This window comes from Hermetia illucens, chromosome 3, assembly GCF_905115235.1.
Source record: "Hermetia illucens chromosome 3, iHerIll2.2.curated.20191125, whole genome shotgun sequence".
NCBI lineage: Eukaryota > Metazoa > Arthropoda > Insecta > Diptera > Stratiomyidae > Hermetia > Hermetia illucens.
Window position 1 is genome coordinate 112,190,655 of NC_051851.1, and position 16,828 is coordinate 112,207,482.

Genomic DNA, 16,828 nt, shown 5'->3' on the forward strand with positions numbered 1-16,828 from the left:
TTAGGTCTACATACGAACTCAAGATTACGGTATCGACGGCAAAGGTAGTTATGGTGGTTAGCCAACTAACAGAAAATCCGCCATTTACAGTATAGGTCCGAGTATATTCCCTTGAGGAATTCTTACTCTGATCTTATGTTGTTCACTGAGAATATCTTTCTATTTCGAAACACAGATTCCAGGTGTTTCGTTAAATATGATATTATTAGTTTGTAGAAGCAACCAGGGAGTAGGCGCTTGATTTTGTGTATTTCTTTTATAAAGAGATTTGAGTGTGCATTTGTCCCATTAGTATGTAGCACTTAATATATGCATATATTATGTGAGAATATCCACTTTGAGTGATATTGATATTTAAAGTCTTGAATTTGCACAGAAGCGACAGCTTTGACCTATTATAACTTTGTTAGTAATAGTGCGATTTTTACCAAATTTGGCAGGATCATGCTCTATATTGTAGCCTACATTGCTGCAAAATTTTGTGATCCTAGCGTGAACTTAAGGGGGGTTTTCCTGTCAATTACTAAAAATTATAGTTATATACTATTATTAACTTTATTTGAACAGGTATCGGTATGGAGGGTATTTTGGAGCCTAGGCACCATATAGTAGCAGCCCCCTGATTTTTTTCAGATTTTTCGGTTTGGTAGTTCCTGAGAACGGGTTCGTTAAAAAAATGACCACTTTCAACCCCCGTGCTCCCCACCTTTCCAACAAATGTCAAAACTAAGACCGGCTTCGAAAAGTACTAACCGAGACCTTTAATTTGATACCCCACATGACTATATTTGATGAAAAAAAATTTACACCCCCCCCCCCCCCTTACGGGACGGACAGACAGACAGACAGACGGACACACAGACAGACAGTAAACCGATTTTAATAAGGTTTTGTGTTTACACAAAACCTTAAAAACGGATTTGCACTGAGCGGGATTCGCACCTTTTATTTGAACAATAGTAACACAAAATTCTGATTCTAATGTCACTGTAAATGTTGGTGCTCAGAGGTGGCGGTGAGGAAGACGGGGCGGCAACCCTGTCCGCCAAACCAAAACCAAGTGGCCGAGGAGAACCTCCATAGTAGTGGCACCGGGAGACGCTGTACTCACTTTGGTTTGCCGGCCGTGATGCAATAGGCGAATACTCCAAATCAGGGCGATTAGACCCGAGTCTGCACGGGGACTTGTGATGTGCCACCTTATGTGGATGTTGCCAGTCCACTTGGCAATCCCTTACTCTTCTTTCTTTGTAAATGAGTTTATAGTTAGTCGGAGCAGCTAAATGCCAAACTCCAGACTAATCAGCTATGGGAGCAGCAATTGCCTGAGCTCCACAATAATTTAGCCAAGTAGTGTAAATTTTGGGAGCAGCAAATTGCTTGGACTCCACAGAATTAAACACGTTGGGCTTATGTTCGATAGTTCTAACGAACTACGTATTTTTAATTCATATTTCCTAGTGTCCGGATGGCTCAAGTGGTTAGAGCGCTGGGCTGTCGTAGCGGAAGGTCGCGGTTCAAATCTCGCTGGAGGCAGAGGAATTTGTTATCGTGATTGGATGTCGGACACCAGTCGACTCAGCTGTGAATGAGTACCTGAGTCAAATCAGGGTAATAATCTCGGGCGAGCGCAATGCTGACCACATTGCCTCCCACAGTGTACTGTGGTGTACCGTTACGGTCTTGAATGAAGTGCTCTAACACACTTCAAGGCCTTGATCCAATATGGATTGTTGCGCCAACGATTATTATTATTATTATTATTATTTCCTATTTTATACAATTTTTACCTATACTTAGTAGGCCGGTACATATGAATTTAGAGTATTTTAGAGAAAATATTACATAGTAGGCAATGATAATGTGGATAAGTTTACAGTATTTTACAGACTCATCTGAAGTGGCAAATCGGTCACGAAATCTTACCAGGAGTATACTGGTACCATGGGGACCGGGATAGCCCCTGGACCCTCATACTTCGGGTGAACTCCCGTTGTATGAGAGTACAGCTCGGTTATTTGCGGTAGGCCCCCTAGTGGGAGTTTCATGGGAGTTGTGGTTATGCTCAAGCAAGAAGAGACCTTCGGGCCTCGGCGTGGTGTTGCGTTTCAACACGGATGCCGTACTCCTTAGTTTGGTAGAGATTTAAGTAATTCTTGCATCCGCCAGTATGAATGCTAAGCCATGCACTTGGTATAGACTGGTACCATTGTTGCTTGTCTCAGCGGGGCTCTGATTGTGGTCACAAAATCAATCCGTGTCTGAAGAGGACCGTAGGATTAAGTCTCCACGACAGGTACCTGCGTTAAACACCCAAGGGCTTAACTGTCACCGTAAATGATTCTAGTTTATTTCCCCGAATATGTATTAGATTGTTGCAGTTGAAATAGCCGCTTTGGTACTAAAAACTACCAAAAATTTATTTATTTAATCAAAATAGGTGCCAGTCGATTCAAAACACTTCTCCCAGCGAGATTCAAGAGCAATTTTGACAGGCTCTTCGTTCCTAAATTGTTTTTCCGCCAAAAATGATGACTTTTGAACCGTTGTTCTGGATACACGGGGTCGTGCATTGTCGTTAAGGAGTATCACACCATCTTTGTTGACTAATCTCAGCCGTTGTATACTCAACTTTTGGTGCATTTCGTCGAGTTGGGCACAGTATTTCTGTATATTTATCGTTTCGCCAGGTGCCAAAAAATAATAGTGGACAACTCCACCTGTAGGCCACCAAACAGTCACCATTACTTTCTTCGGATGGAAGCTCGGTTTCGGCATATGCTTCGGTGGCTCATCAGCATCTAGCCATTGTGCCGATCAGCGAAGATTGTCGTATAATATCCACTTTTCATCACATGTCACTATTCTGTGCAAAAAAGGATCGCTTCTGTTGGGGGAGAGTAAAAAACTGCAAATTTCCATCCGAAGCGCCATGTTTTGCTCCGTAAAGGCATGCGAAACCCATTTGTCGAGCTTTTTCACCTTTCCAAGTTCTTTCCAAACACGTCCACCACTGCAACATCTGTACGGAGATTAAGGCAGGAGTGGACTTGTTTAGGTTCTTTCATTAATCATGTACTCATGGGTTAATTTTTACGCAAAAAAATATAAGTGTGAAATTGGTACTGTAATAAGCATCCTGAATAAAACCTAGCATTTGTACTCTTCAATTATACTGTGTTTCGAATAAATCTTGTAATTATTTAGACAAAGTGTCCCATTCGAAATCTTTCATGATTAACTCGAATACACAATGTGGTAACTTTTCTGTAGAATATACACAGTAGCCGCACGCAAATTAGATTTCGCAGAAATTAGAAAAACCTGAAAATTAGACCGAGACGTACAAACTGCCTTCATCCAGATCAAGCAGGCGGTGCGAGATCTTGGGCTGCACATCAATAAAGGCAAGACAAAATAGATGGTGGCAACTTCAGCCCCGAAAACCAACCAAACAACAAAATCAAACCGCACTGGTCAGGCAGGAAGAATAAAGATAAGAGACTACAACTTTGAGACCATTGATAATTTCTCCTACCTATGATGAAATTCGCGCACGGTTGTTGGTAGCCAGCAGAGCCTATTTCAGCTTACAAAAACTGTTCCGCTCGAAACGTCTCACCATAGGGTCAAAGCTCTTACTGTACAAGACAATGGTCTTGCCAGTCCTCATGTATTCTTCGCAAACTTGGGTTCTTAACAAGAAGAATTGCAACTCTTGGCCGCGTTCGAGATAAGAATCCTCCGAAGAATTTTTGGCCCCCTACATGAGGATAGACTTTTCCGTAGCCTACATAACGACGAAATCTATGAGCGATACCATGACCGTCAGGTTGTGGATAATCCGTATGGATGAGAATGATTCAGCCCGGAAACTCTATATGGGCAGTATCCATGGAAGAAAAAGAAGACGAGGCAGACCCTGCCTGAGATGGAGCGATGACGTAGGTCAGGACGCCAGACAGCTTTGAGGGATATCGAATTAGTGGTCCTCGGCGCAAAACCGGGATACCTGAAGTTCCTTATTAAGGCAGGCCTAGACCGGATACTGGTTGTTGCGCCGTTGACGATGATGATGAAAATTAGAGCAAACGATTTATTTACAATTTCCGAGCTTATAAATTCATTTCCTGTTAATAAGACATTTCCTTATGTTCTGTTTCTCTTTTTTCTCATATATACACCACATTACTCGTACTTAGAAGTAGCTTTCTTATTCTCCGGCCTTAGGGAGCCTTCAAGTCAGATAATCCTTCACCAAAAGGAGGGGAGAGGAAGAAGGGAGCTCTTAGTTCAAAAACCCCTGCCGTCCGGTCACAACTATTATATTTATTCCCTTCCTAATCTTTGTAATTCTTTCCTTATTATTTTATAAACTATAAACTCTTGAATACATAAGAAAGGATACTTTTTGGTTATTAGTGTTGATGAATTTTTCAAGTTTTTCCTATGAGATAGGAAACTTTCTGATTATATAGATTAACCTCGTGTGAAATTCGTGTATGGTGACGTGTCTTATTTGTCATTATTAAGAAGAAAATTATAATTATTATATATATCTTATATTATGAGAAATTAAAACTGGCCAAAGCTTTCTGTTTCTTATTTTCGAGCTGGTACTGTATGTATCATCAACGGAATGGCTTAGTGTCCAGTAAAATTTCCACCAGCAATGTACCTTGTCAAGAACTGCCCAATCATTAACGACACAAGCGCGCACACAAACTCCCCAGACGAGCGAAGTGTATGCTCAGCTGTTTTATAACCCAAAATCACTTAACGGCCTCAAACATGCCAGGAAAATCAATAACAAAAATTTGTCATCACCAAAACATTGACATCTCACTATTAGGAATAATTTAAAATGTTAAGGAGTGAGAATTGGCACGGCAAGTAAAACATATTGTGCGAAACCCACTTAAAAACGATGCGTCTTACCGTAAATTACCGCCAGGCCGGTCTCGTGGAGCCATGCCACCCTTCTGTGCTTAAATAACCAGATCGTGAGTACTGTGAGCGTCAGAAGGAAGGTGTAGACGAGCAAGTTTAGGCTGTCGATCCTATGAGTCAGATTAGCCTTTGCGTCCAGCGCAATGTCAGCTGCTTCTCCATTGCATCTGCCCGTCAAGCAACCAAGAATTATCGATAAAACACAAAAACTCACGGCAAGCTTGCAGCGATCCGCTAACTTTTCGGAATGCGGCGAAATCAGCATATTCTCTATTAAACACAAATAACGAACTTTACACAATTTCCGCACGCACTACAATACCCTGACTCTGAGTTTTCTAATGTTTCACTTCGCACTTTTGTACAATGGAAAATTTGGATTTGTTCGAAATTACCCAAACTTCCATCCGCACGGCTTGCCAAACATTGGAAATAGGGAATCGTTGCAACTAATAAATTGAGTGACAAACTCCCAATTTCGGCGGGGCGTTCACGAAACGGAAAAGTAGAAAAAATCTGGCCACTCGTGAAGCTGCGATCTTCGAATTGCACAACAAATCGAACCCGATGTCAAATACCGTCCTCAAGCTTTGTTTTGATTGGCATTAAGTTGACAGTAGCTGTCATGACAGCTACTTTTTTAATGTCATGCAGGGCTGGGCGCTTGAAATGAAGAAATACTGCATCGAAAGTGCCGCTGGAAGTGCTCGGATATTCTTTGCAACGGTTTTTACATATTCAAGTTGTCGTATATTTCGATAAAATGATTTACTGAAATTAATCATCGTTATCACCGGCGATATGTATTTTATATGTATGTCTGTCATACATCCTCGCCCGGCTGGCCGGAAAAGAGTTAAACAAAGCCCGTACATGTGTGGGTTATATACAGTGGATCAAACGCATAATCGAACAAAAAATGATTCATGTTTTGAGCTTATTTTTTGTATTATACAGGATGCGGCAGCATAACTTCCTTTTTTAAAATGTGCGCCACACTCAGTTAGTTGATGTCATAACGGAGCGCTAGTGGTCTCGTTCAAGAGGGGATACTGTAAAGTTTTGTCCCGACACGGTTCAGTCGCCATCATGCGTTGAATAGTGAGGAGCGTGCCTTTGCCGTTGAGGTTTACTTTTCAAGCGGCTGTTCGGTTATTGCAACACAGCGTGCATTTCGGAATCACTTTAACTTAGCCCCTTTGGCTCCCGTCCCAGACCGCAAATCAATTGTTACATGGGTCACTACATTCAGACAAACTGCAAGTGCGACAAAAGGAAGAACTGGAGTCCCTCGGCCCGTTAGATCACCTGAGAACATTGAAGCAGTGAGAGCGTCAATGTTGCGATCGCCACGGCGTTCTGCGCGCAAACACGCATCTGCCCTTGGACTATCCGATCGTTCTGTGAGAAGAATTCTTCGTGATGATCTTCATTTTCATCCCTATAAGATGACGATAGTGCAGGAACTTTCAGAACGTGACTTCAATTCTCGGATGAACGCGTGTGAGCTTCTTCTTGATGTCGTTCCCGAGGGTGCTATTGTTTTTTTTAGCGATGAAGCCCATTTTCATTTGTGTGGGTCGGTTAACAAACAAAACATGCGCTACTGGGCTGACATCAACCCTTGAGAATTGCATGTGCAATTTCCTCAGCTGGAATTATTGGTCCCTGGTTTTTTTGAGGAAAACGAGGTTAGAGTGACAGTGAATTCGGACCGGTATGTAAACATGCTACAGATTTTTTTTTCTCACGGCTAGAAAATTTGGATTTGGGGGACACTTGGTTCCAACAAGACGGTGCAACAGCACACACTTCAAGAGCATCGATGGCTGTTTTGAGGAAACACTTTCCAGAGCGCCTTATCTCAATTAGAGGCGATTTGGAATGGCCGGCACGCTCTCCCGATCTTGTGATTTTTTTCTATGGGGTTTTTTGAAATCCCGTGTTTATGTGAACCGTCCAAGAACCCTACAAGATTTGAAGACCAACATCCAAGAAGAAATTGCCAACATAACACCTGCTATGCTAACAAGAGTCATGACAAACGCCAGAAATCGGTTTACGCAATGTATGGAGAATGGGGGACGCCACCTAACAGATTTGATCTTCAAAACAATGTAAATAAAAACTTTAGACATGTACCTACATTATAAAAAATAAATAAATATTTTCCGATGCATACAATAGTTTTTATTGAGTTTTGAAAAAAGGAAGTTATGCTGCCGCACCCTGTAGTTAATGAACAGACTTTTCAAGAGAAGTGTATAACAATTTATATATTAAACAGCAAAATAACAACAAAAATAAGAAAAAAATCATACGAGGTATGAAAGGTAAGAAAGGTTTTGTGTATTTCTTATATAAAGACATTTGAGTGTGCATTTGCCCATTAGTACGTAGCACGTAATATATGCATTATGTCAGAGTATCCACTTGGTGGTCAAAGGGTAGTATAGGTCTCAGGGCAAAACGTGGATTGGTACCCACGATGGAGCACAAAACCTGGGAAACGCCTGCTGAACCAACACCAACAGCTCTAACCCCAAACCCTATCTCCACCTCCACGTGGTGACCGCTGGGAGCTCTTTCTTAATGAAAAGTTGCAGACGGAGAAGGCTGAAGGCGAGTCTCCCCCACCTATAAACGGGACAAATGTACCAACTGATCCTCCAAGTTGGGGGTTGGGTAGGGCTGACAATCCTACACGGAAAAAATCTTGTTACGAAGCCACAACAGGAGCTTCGAACTGGATGGATTTTACAACGACGAACCCGGCAACGAAAATGGAATAACGATTTGCGTATTTCCTCATAGAACGTGCGCCCCCTGTACAAAGGTGGAGCTGCCAAGCAGCTAGCCGATACCCCTATTTCCTGCTGATGTAACAGCATTGCAGGAGAACGATGCACAGGGACCGGTTTCCTGGAGAAGATTCGGCACACCATATAGTATAGTCACCATCCAGTAAACCATATGCTCTAGGAAGGGTTCTTAGTCAGCCAAAAAATGAAGCCTGCCGTTATCGGCCTGAAAAACATAGCAAACGGCTATACATTTTACGTTTGCGACGCAAATTTAGAAAAATAAGCTCCAATCACATTCACGTCCCTACAGAGGAAACTGCAGAGTCGGGGAAGGATACCTTCTATGAGGCAGTAGAACGAACCTTCGAATCCTGTCCCAGATATGATATCAAAATGATACTTGGGGATTTTAACAGGCAAGTAGGGACGGAGTTCGTATTCAGGCGATACGTTGGCTCCCAAAGCATACATCAAATGATAACGGACTGCGGATTATTCAATTAGCAGTGTCACATGAAATGGTTGTTGGAAGTACCTAGTTTACGCGGAAAGCGGTCCAAAAAAACGTGGGCCTCAATATAGACTCGGGTCACTATCTCCTTGGCATGGAGCTCCGAGCTCGAATAACAACACCACCCAGAATCCCCTCTGATAATCAAGTGGGAGTTAACACTGAAACCATCCACAACACAGCCTTCCGCAACACCTGTAAGACCTGTAACAAATCATCTTCGCTATAAGGGCAATATCTATGGTAGGAAAAGAATGCAAGGCAAACCCTGCCTGAGATGGAGCGATGGCGTAGGTCAAGACGCCAGACAGCTTTGAGAGATATCAAATTGGTGGACCTCGTCACAAAACCGGGATGTCTGGAGTTCCTTATTAAGGCAGGCCTAGACCGGCTACCAGTTGTTGCGCCGTTGATGATGATGATGATGATCCACTTTCGGGTGATATTGATATTCATATTCTTGAATTGGCAAAGAAACGACAATTTTGACCTATTATAACTTTGTCAGTAAGCGATTTCCACCAAACTTGGTAAGCTCATGCTCATGTTATACTGCAAAATTTCGTGGTACAAGGATGAAATTAAGGGGGATTGTGCAGCTAATTACTAAAAATTATAATAATATACTATTATTAACTTTATTTGAAAGGGTATCGGTATGTGAGGTATTTCGGAATCTAGGTACCATATAGTGGTAGCTTCTTGATTTTTTCATATTTTTCGGCTGGATAGTTTCTAAGAATGGACCCGTTAAAAAGTGATCAATTTTGACCTCCTGCACTTTACACCTTCCCAACAAATGTCAAAACTAAGACTGGCTTCGGAAAGTACTAATCGTTCATTTGATATCCCACATGACTATGAACAGAACTCATGTTCGAACTGAAAAGATCCAGCGTAGATAAAACTGATGACTTTCGCACTCAAGTCATAAACACACTTGGAGAGAATGCCGCAGTACGTGCCCAAAAACATGAGATCTACATACAATGTAAGGATCTCAATGAAGTGCCTTCGAAAGAAGAAATTTGTACTGCTCTGAAGGAGCAATTCAAGTTAGAAGAACTTACCGAGGAGTCTGTTGTGGGTTTACAAAAAGCCTATGGCGGTACTTAAACGGCCACAATACGGACGAAAAAGTACGGACTGGATGGGTTCTGCCGTTTGAGAGAACAAACTTCACGAAAGAGGTACCTTAAATATCTCATGTTTGGGCACTTCGCGAAGGTAGGCACCCGCAACATTGATCGATCCGATCGATCCGATCAGAAGAAGCTTTTGTGCAGATGGACATAGTTTTGGCTTATCAAGGTACTGTTAACACTTTTCGCTTCGTCATGTAATGGTGCGTCAGCGAACGCACGCGTTGAGACGATTCAGAGGCCGTTCAATCCCGCAGATCCCGTGTCCTACCCTCTTCCTGAAAATCATCCAGGGGTTATTCTCCCTGCAAAAGTAGGGCACCGACACATTCCAACCACCTCTGAATGTGATGGCAATTCTGTCTGTCACAAGAGACGAGCTGTTGGAGATCTACGGTAGAATAGGAGACAATAAAGCCCCGAGCCTGGACGGAGTATCGAATAAGGCCCTTAAGCTTGCCGTGAAGTCCAAACCGGACATGTTCGCTGAGTTGCTCGAAGTGTGCATGTCCGAGGGGATATTTTCAGGGATGGAAGCGGCAAAAATAGGTGCTTCTGCCTAAGCCTGGTAAACCTCCAAGTAAACCATCCTCATACAGGTCCATATGTCTTTTGGATACTGTGGGGAAAATGTTAGAGCGGGTAATCTATAATAAATTACTCCTGGTTGTTGAGAGCCAAGGCGGCCTTTCAGATCGGCAGTATGGGTTTCGTAAAGCCAGATCAATAATTGACGCCATCAAACTGGTTACCGGCTTGGCCGAAGACGCAATTCACCAGCAAATATTGCGTGGTAGTATCCCTGGATGTGTAAAATGCATTCAATTCGACCAATTGGAATCTAATGCGCAAATCTCTAGCGAAGGTTTGTATTCCCGCCTATCTCGCTGCTATTGTCGATAGTTTTTTTTCTAAAAGGAGGCTCTGGTATGACAGTGATGACGGATCCTAAGAGTATGTTGCTTCCACAGGTGTCCTGCAGGGCTCCGTATTGGGCCCACATCATGTACAACGATGTACTTAACCTTCCTCTTCCGAGGAAAGCTACAGTGGTGGGTTATGCTGACGACATCGCGCTGGTTGTTGTCGCAAAGCATCTCGAAGATGCTGAGTTATACTCAAGCGAGGCAATCAGTGCTGTTAAGAGTTGGATAGGGAGCTCTGGCCTGGCACTTTCGGAGGAAAAACAGAAACGGTCCTCATCACTAAACGTCGGAAAAGAAATTACGCCTGTATTAGAATCAGGAATGACATCATCAATTCCAACCGACCATCAAATACTTGGGGGTGGTGATAGACAGGAAGCTCAGCTATAAGCAACAAGTGCGGTTTATTTGCACTGCTAGTAAGGCCCTGGTAAGGATGATGCCGTGGGAGGGCCACGGCATACCTCTAGGTTGCTTATAGTCAGGGTGGTGACCTCCATCATGCTCTATGTGACCCCAGTTTGGAGGGAGGCGTTGCGGATGTCAGTTAACACTAACAAACTGAGTGCAGTCTACTAGAGAACAACCCTGAGGGTATGCTCTGCCTTCAGGGCTGTCTCAAATGATGCAGCATTCGTCATCTCTGGAATGATGCCGATTGACATCTTGGCAGATGAGATGGGAATATATACAATGCGAAGCCAGTCTCTCCCTCATCGAAGACGAACAAGGCTGAGAGGGAGGATCCATAACTAGATGGCAAGAGCGGTTGAAACGCTTGGGAGAGGGTGCGTGGACTCACAGGCTTAATTAATTAGGTTAATTATAATCTCACTCAGTTTCTCACGGGGCATGGAAGATACCGCCAATACCTGCACAGGTTTCAATTGAAGACCTCACCCGAATGTCCAAATTGCGATGGAGTCCCAGAGGACCCAGAGCATGTATTCTTCCACTGTCCGAAATTTGTGGAAAAAAGGAGGAATCTAGAGGAGATTCTAGGAAAGCTGGTACCAGAAAATCTAGCGGTCAACTCCAGGAGAGGAGAAAAGCGTGGTCACGTACGTCGCCTATAGCAGAAAGGTGACTGAGCTAGAATGAGCTGACTCCGCCGCGTGATGTAATAGCTTATAATGGTTGCGCGGGGCAGGGAGGGAGTCGGGAGTGGTTTAGTGGGTAAAAATCCCACACACTGGTGTGTGCAGACCAGTGTCTTTTAAATATTTCAATCTAATCAAAAAAAAAAAAGAAGATAGACAGACAGTAAACCGATTTGAATAAGGTTTATTTTACACAAAACCTTAAAAATAGGCCATTTTGTAATGAAATTTTATTTAATTCTCATATTCAAGAGACTTTTCGTTGCACTACTGCCTCCGATCCCGCCATGCCGCTTGTTGTACTTTGTAGCGCACATATTAGGCTACATGATAATAATAATCGTTGGTGCAACAATCCATATTGGATCAAGGCCTTGAAGTGTGTTAGAGTACTTCATTTAAGACCGTAACGGTACGCTACAGTACACTGTAGGAGGCAATGTGGTCAGCATTACGCTCGCCCGAGATTATTACCCTGATTTGACTCAGGTACTCATTCACAACTGAGTCGACTGGTATCCGACGTCAAATCACGATGCAAATTCCACTGCCACCAGTGAGATTTGAACCGCGACCTTCCGTATGACAGCCTAGTGCTCTAACCACTGAGCTGTAGGCTACATAGTGACGTAAAAATTATCTACGGGTAGCTGCGGATGGCAAATTATAGGTTTTTTTCGTGAATACGGTCATAAAAGATAAAATAAACGAACTTCGTTTCAAACGCAGTAAAGTGGGATTTTCTTTGTTTCAGATACACTTCGTTCTTCAAGTCTAACAATAATAACCCGTAAATATCCCTCCGACCGAATGAAGCAACACTTGCTTAATTTTGGCGAAAAAATCGAATAGCATCTTGGAAACCACTTGCTGTCCTGTTATTGTCATCTCCCAGATAATTGAACCAATTTGAAACAATTATTCATCATCATCATCATCATCAACGGCGCAACAACCGGTATCCGGTCTAGGCCTGCCTTAATAAGCAACTCCAGACATTCCGGTTTTGCGCCGAGGTCCACCAATTCGACATCCCCAAAAGCTGTCTGGCGTCCTCACCTACGCCATCGCTCCATCTTAGGCAGGGTCTGCCTCGTCTACTTTTTCTACCATAGATATTGCCCTTATAGACTTTCCGGGTTGGATCATTCTCATCCATACGGATTAAGTGACCCGCCCACCATAACCTATTGAGCCGGATTTTATCCACAACCGCGTCATGGTATCGCTCATAGATGTTGTCGTTATGTAGGCTACGGAAACGTCCATCCTCATGTAGGGGGTAAAAATTTTTCGGAGGATTCTTTTCTCGAACGCGGCCAAGAGTTCGTAATTCTTTTTGCTAAGAACCCAAGTCTCCGAGGAATACATGAGGACTGGCAAGATCATTGTCTTGTACAGTAAGAGCTTTGACCCTATGGTGAGACGTTTCGAGCGGAACAGTTTTTGTAAGCTGAAGTAGGCTCTGTTGGCTGACAACAACCGTGCGCGGATTTCCTCATCGTAGCTGTTATCGGTTGTGATTTTCGACCCTAGATAGGAGAAATTATCAACGGGCTCAAAGTTGTTTAGTCCTATCCCGATTCTTCCTGTTTCCAGTGCGGTTTGATGTTGTTGGATGGTTCGTTTTCGGTGCTGACGTTGCCACCACATATTTTGTCTTGCCTTCATTAATGTGCAGCCCAAGATCTCGCGCCTACTTTAAAGCGTCTATGAAAAAAATGAAGATCGCGGTCCAAATCTCACTAGTGGCAATGGAATTCGTATCGTGATTTGACGTCGGATACCAGTCGACTCAGCTGTGAATGAGTACCTGAGTCAAATCAGGGTGCTGCAATGCTGACCACATCGCCTCCTATAGGGTACTGTAATCCTGTAGTATATCGTTACGGTCTGGAATGAAAGTGCTCTAACACACTTCATGACCCTGATTCAATTGGATTGCTGCGCTGATTATTATTATTCTGAAAGAAATGGTCCAGTGCCCATAGAAACAAAGCAATATTTCTTAAAACATATGCAGTTTGATCAGGGGGAACGTTTCAACTACCAGCAAATAAACAAATGAGACCAAGTCATTAAAGTAAATCAGGAACTCTCTAACCCGTGCAGGGAAATTCAGAAAAGCGTGCAGAAAATTTAATCAAATGGAAATTACTTACATCGATCTAAGTCTTACCAATGTTTATGGAAGTGGATTTGACCAAGCGTCATTTAATTAAAAATACCAATAAATCCTTTTTTCACACAAAGATTGCGTGAAGGCCACAAGTACTTAACCAGAAGTCCTAGAAGTGTGATGAATTCCAACTAGACAAATGTAAACTAAAATTTAAAAGTAAGAAAGTAATTGGCAAAATTCCTAGAACTACCTAAAGCTTGATATTGCAGCCCAATTCAATTCAAGTTTGTCATAGAAACTACTAACATTGCAAATGACGAAGTTAGTTACGTCAAGTCTGCCAAGGAGTACAAACCTAGTGAAGTATTATAGTTTTACATGGGCGCGAATTCATTTTTGAACATGGCTTTCAGATAACGATGTCATATAAAGCTGTAGCGGTATGAAATCAATAAGTCGCTTTGGTATATGCGGATCAACATCGAAAGACTTTAACAATCTGACAAAAAAGTTAAATATCTGTAAGTTCTAAGCTAGTGAATTTGAGCTATTTCACCTTCCTGCCAAGATTCGAATGTTTGGGAGGGTTTTGCATCAGGCGTATGAATTATTAGGTACAGAGAAAAAAGTACTGATGAAGAAAAAGAATTAGAAGTTCTTACCAAATATCTAGGAACGATTTCAAAAAGAAAGATTCCTTGAAAATCCGCAATTAGCTAGCGATATAACAAAAACAGATTTTAATTTAATATAGATATTAAATCTCGATTGATTAATGCCGAAATAGTAGTTTCACCTGCCAAATTACCAAATTGAAATGATCCTCAAAATTTAACTCCAAAGAAACTGGATTCCATCGGACGATGACGATCTACTTCTTCAGAAAATCTCCTTTCGGAATGGCCAAAAACACTTTCTTGGGGGGTTTTTGTGGAATTATTTGTACAGTAAAGCACGAAATAATATTTCATTGTCCGCATTTTACGCGGGAAATTATTGACAGTTTTATATTTCTCTGTGGAACTGCCAATTGCCGGGCTACTGAAGTTTCTTGGTTCGAGTTGTGACGTCACATAACATGATGCGGACTTCTTCTCTTTGCATTCGGTTAAAATTTAAGATCTTCATAATTTCAAACACAGTATTTTTTCAAAAACGATCTTTGAGAGTTTTGTTAGATTGTACTATAGAAGTGATTTCCGTCATTAGTGAAAATAAAGCCGGGAGTCTATCCATGATTGTTTTATGATTCCACGAATATTTCCGGCTGTAGATCAATGAAGGCAAGACAAAGTATATAACCAATAAAATCAAACGGCGCTGGTCAGATAGGAAGAATAAAGATAAGAGATTACAACTTTCAGACCGTTGATAATTTTTTCTAACAACAGCTACGATGATGAAATCCGCGCGCGGTTAATGTCAGCCAACAGAGCCTACTTCAACTTACAAAAATTGTTCCGCTCGAAACGTCTCACCATAGGGTCAAAGCTCTTACTGTACAAGACAATGATCTTGCCAGTCCTCAAGTATTCCTCCGAGACTTGGGCTCTTAGCAAGAAAAACTGCGAACTCTTGGCCGCGTTCGAGAGAAGAATTCTCCGAAGAATTTTTGGCCCCCTACATGAGGATGGACGATTCCGTAGCCTACACAATGACGAAATCTATGAGGGATACCATAACCGTCAGGTTGTGGATAAAATCCGGCTCCATAGGTTACTGTGGGCGGGTCACTTAATCCGTATGGATGAGGATGATCCAACCCGGAAAGTCTATAAGGGCAATATCTATGGTTGAAAAAGAAGACAAGGGAGACCCTGCCTAAAATGGAGCGATGGGTTAGGTCAGAACGCCAGACAACTTTTAGGGATATCGAATTGGTGGACCTCGGCGCAAAACCGGGATGTCTGGAGTTGCTTATTAAGGCAGGCCTAGACCGAAATAAATAAATTTCGAATGTTGTTAACCCCGCTACGCCACATTCCTCCGCCACCAGATCAAACCTAAGGGTTTCAGCGACCGAACCCGAAACTGCGTTCCCCGTCATTCCGCGAAGCGAACACGACGTTGTTTTGGGGCGGACACGGGCTTCAGCCTAGATAAGGAGACGCCTTTTAGTGTCCTACGATCCCGAGCTGGAAGAAATGCTCTCCCCGCTCGAGAACACGGTACGTGCCTTCATATGGAACCCGCAGCGGCTTCCGTCCTGACCAGGACGTGCATGCACGTGCCCAGTTCCTTGAGCGCACAGACAGTTGCGGACGAGTGTCGGGTGGAAGGTGTGGCTTTGATGCGTCGTTTCACAGGATCTGTGCTAGCCGTGCACCAGATCAGATGTCGTCCTGTGATCCTCACTATAATTTGACTCCTGACCGCAGCTGAACTTATTCACACGAAATTTAGTGAGAAGGTGCGGTCTGCGAACCCTTTTACATATAGCAATTGGCTACATATTTTGTTGAGTTTGAGGAAGAATATGTGGAGCTCCCCCAACTTGTGAAAGGGGGTTGCAAAGTTCTTTCTCAGAATATGGTCGTGTGGGATCGAAACGACTCGATTAGTATTTGTCCAAAGTGGTCCTATTTGTGACATTGAGTGGAATGTAGGGAAGTAAGGGCCCAAAAGTGAAACAGGTTATCAAAAATGGAATATTACCATATTTTAGAAATTTCCCCGGAAACACCTTCATCTGAGAATATAAAATTTGGCATCAATATAAGGGATATACTAGTTATAATAATACCTAGTTTGAAAGGAATCTGATTCTTATTAACATAGTTACAGAAGGTGAAAGACTTCCAATTCATATGAATTTATGACACTCTAAACTGTGAATAGCTTTATTTATACTTATCAGCAGGAAGCGTGTCCAGGACAGAGCGTATCAAAGACGAAAATATCCTTTCATATATTCGCTATGCGAGTATTCATAGTTACCAGCAGCTAGCCTTACGTATTACGTATCCAGCACGGAGTATGTCGGGCACAGCACACACAAAATTATTCATACTTAACAAGGGCAAACGTTGCATATCTGAATAGTTCCTGCCATTTTTCGGTGATAGCCCTTCATCTAGACTGGATACTGGAAGAAAACGTGCGCTGGGTCCTCTGGGACCCCGTCGCAGTTTGTACAATTAGGCGAGATGTCCAATTCAAACCTGTACAGATATTGACGGTATCCTCCGTGGCCGGAGAAACTGGGTGAGATTATAATTGATCTCCCCAGGCTTTCTCGCCACTCCCCGATGGAAGGGATCAACCTGTAAGTCC

At 42.7% G+C, this 16,828-nt stretch overlaps 1 protein-coding gene across 12 annotated transcripts in view; it reads right to left on the minus strand.

Annotated features, from left to right (window-relative positions):
* The window catches only part of LOC119650566 (sodium/hydrogen exchanger 7), a 136,920-nt gene extending 131,348 nt beyond the window's left edge, over positions 1–5,572 (minus strand). For 11 of the 12 annotated variants that reach the window (XM_038053376.1, XM_038053379.1, XM_038053381.1 and 8 more), the window contains exon 1: positions 4,939–5,572. In XM_038053376.1, the coding sequence (XP_037909304.1) occupies positions 4,939–5,215 (277 nt within the window). In that variant the 5' untranslated portion in view covers positions 5,216–5,572. The remainder of the gene's footprint in view (positions 1–4,938) is intronic. The other variant, XM_038053378.1, reaches the window with a different exon arrangement.
* Between the last annotated feature and the right edge of the window lie 11,256 nt (positions 5,573–16,828).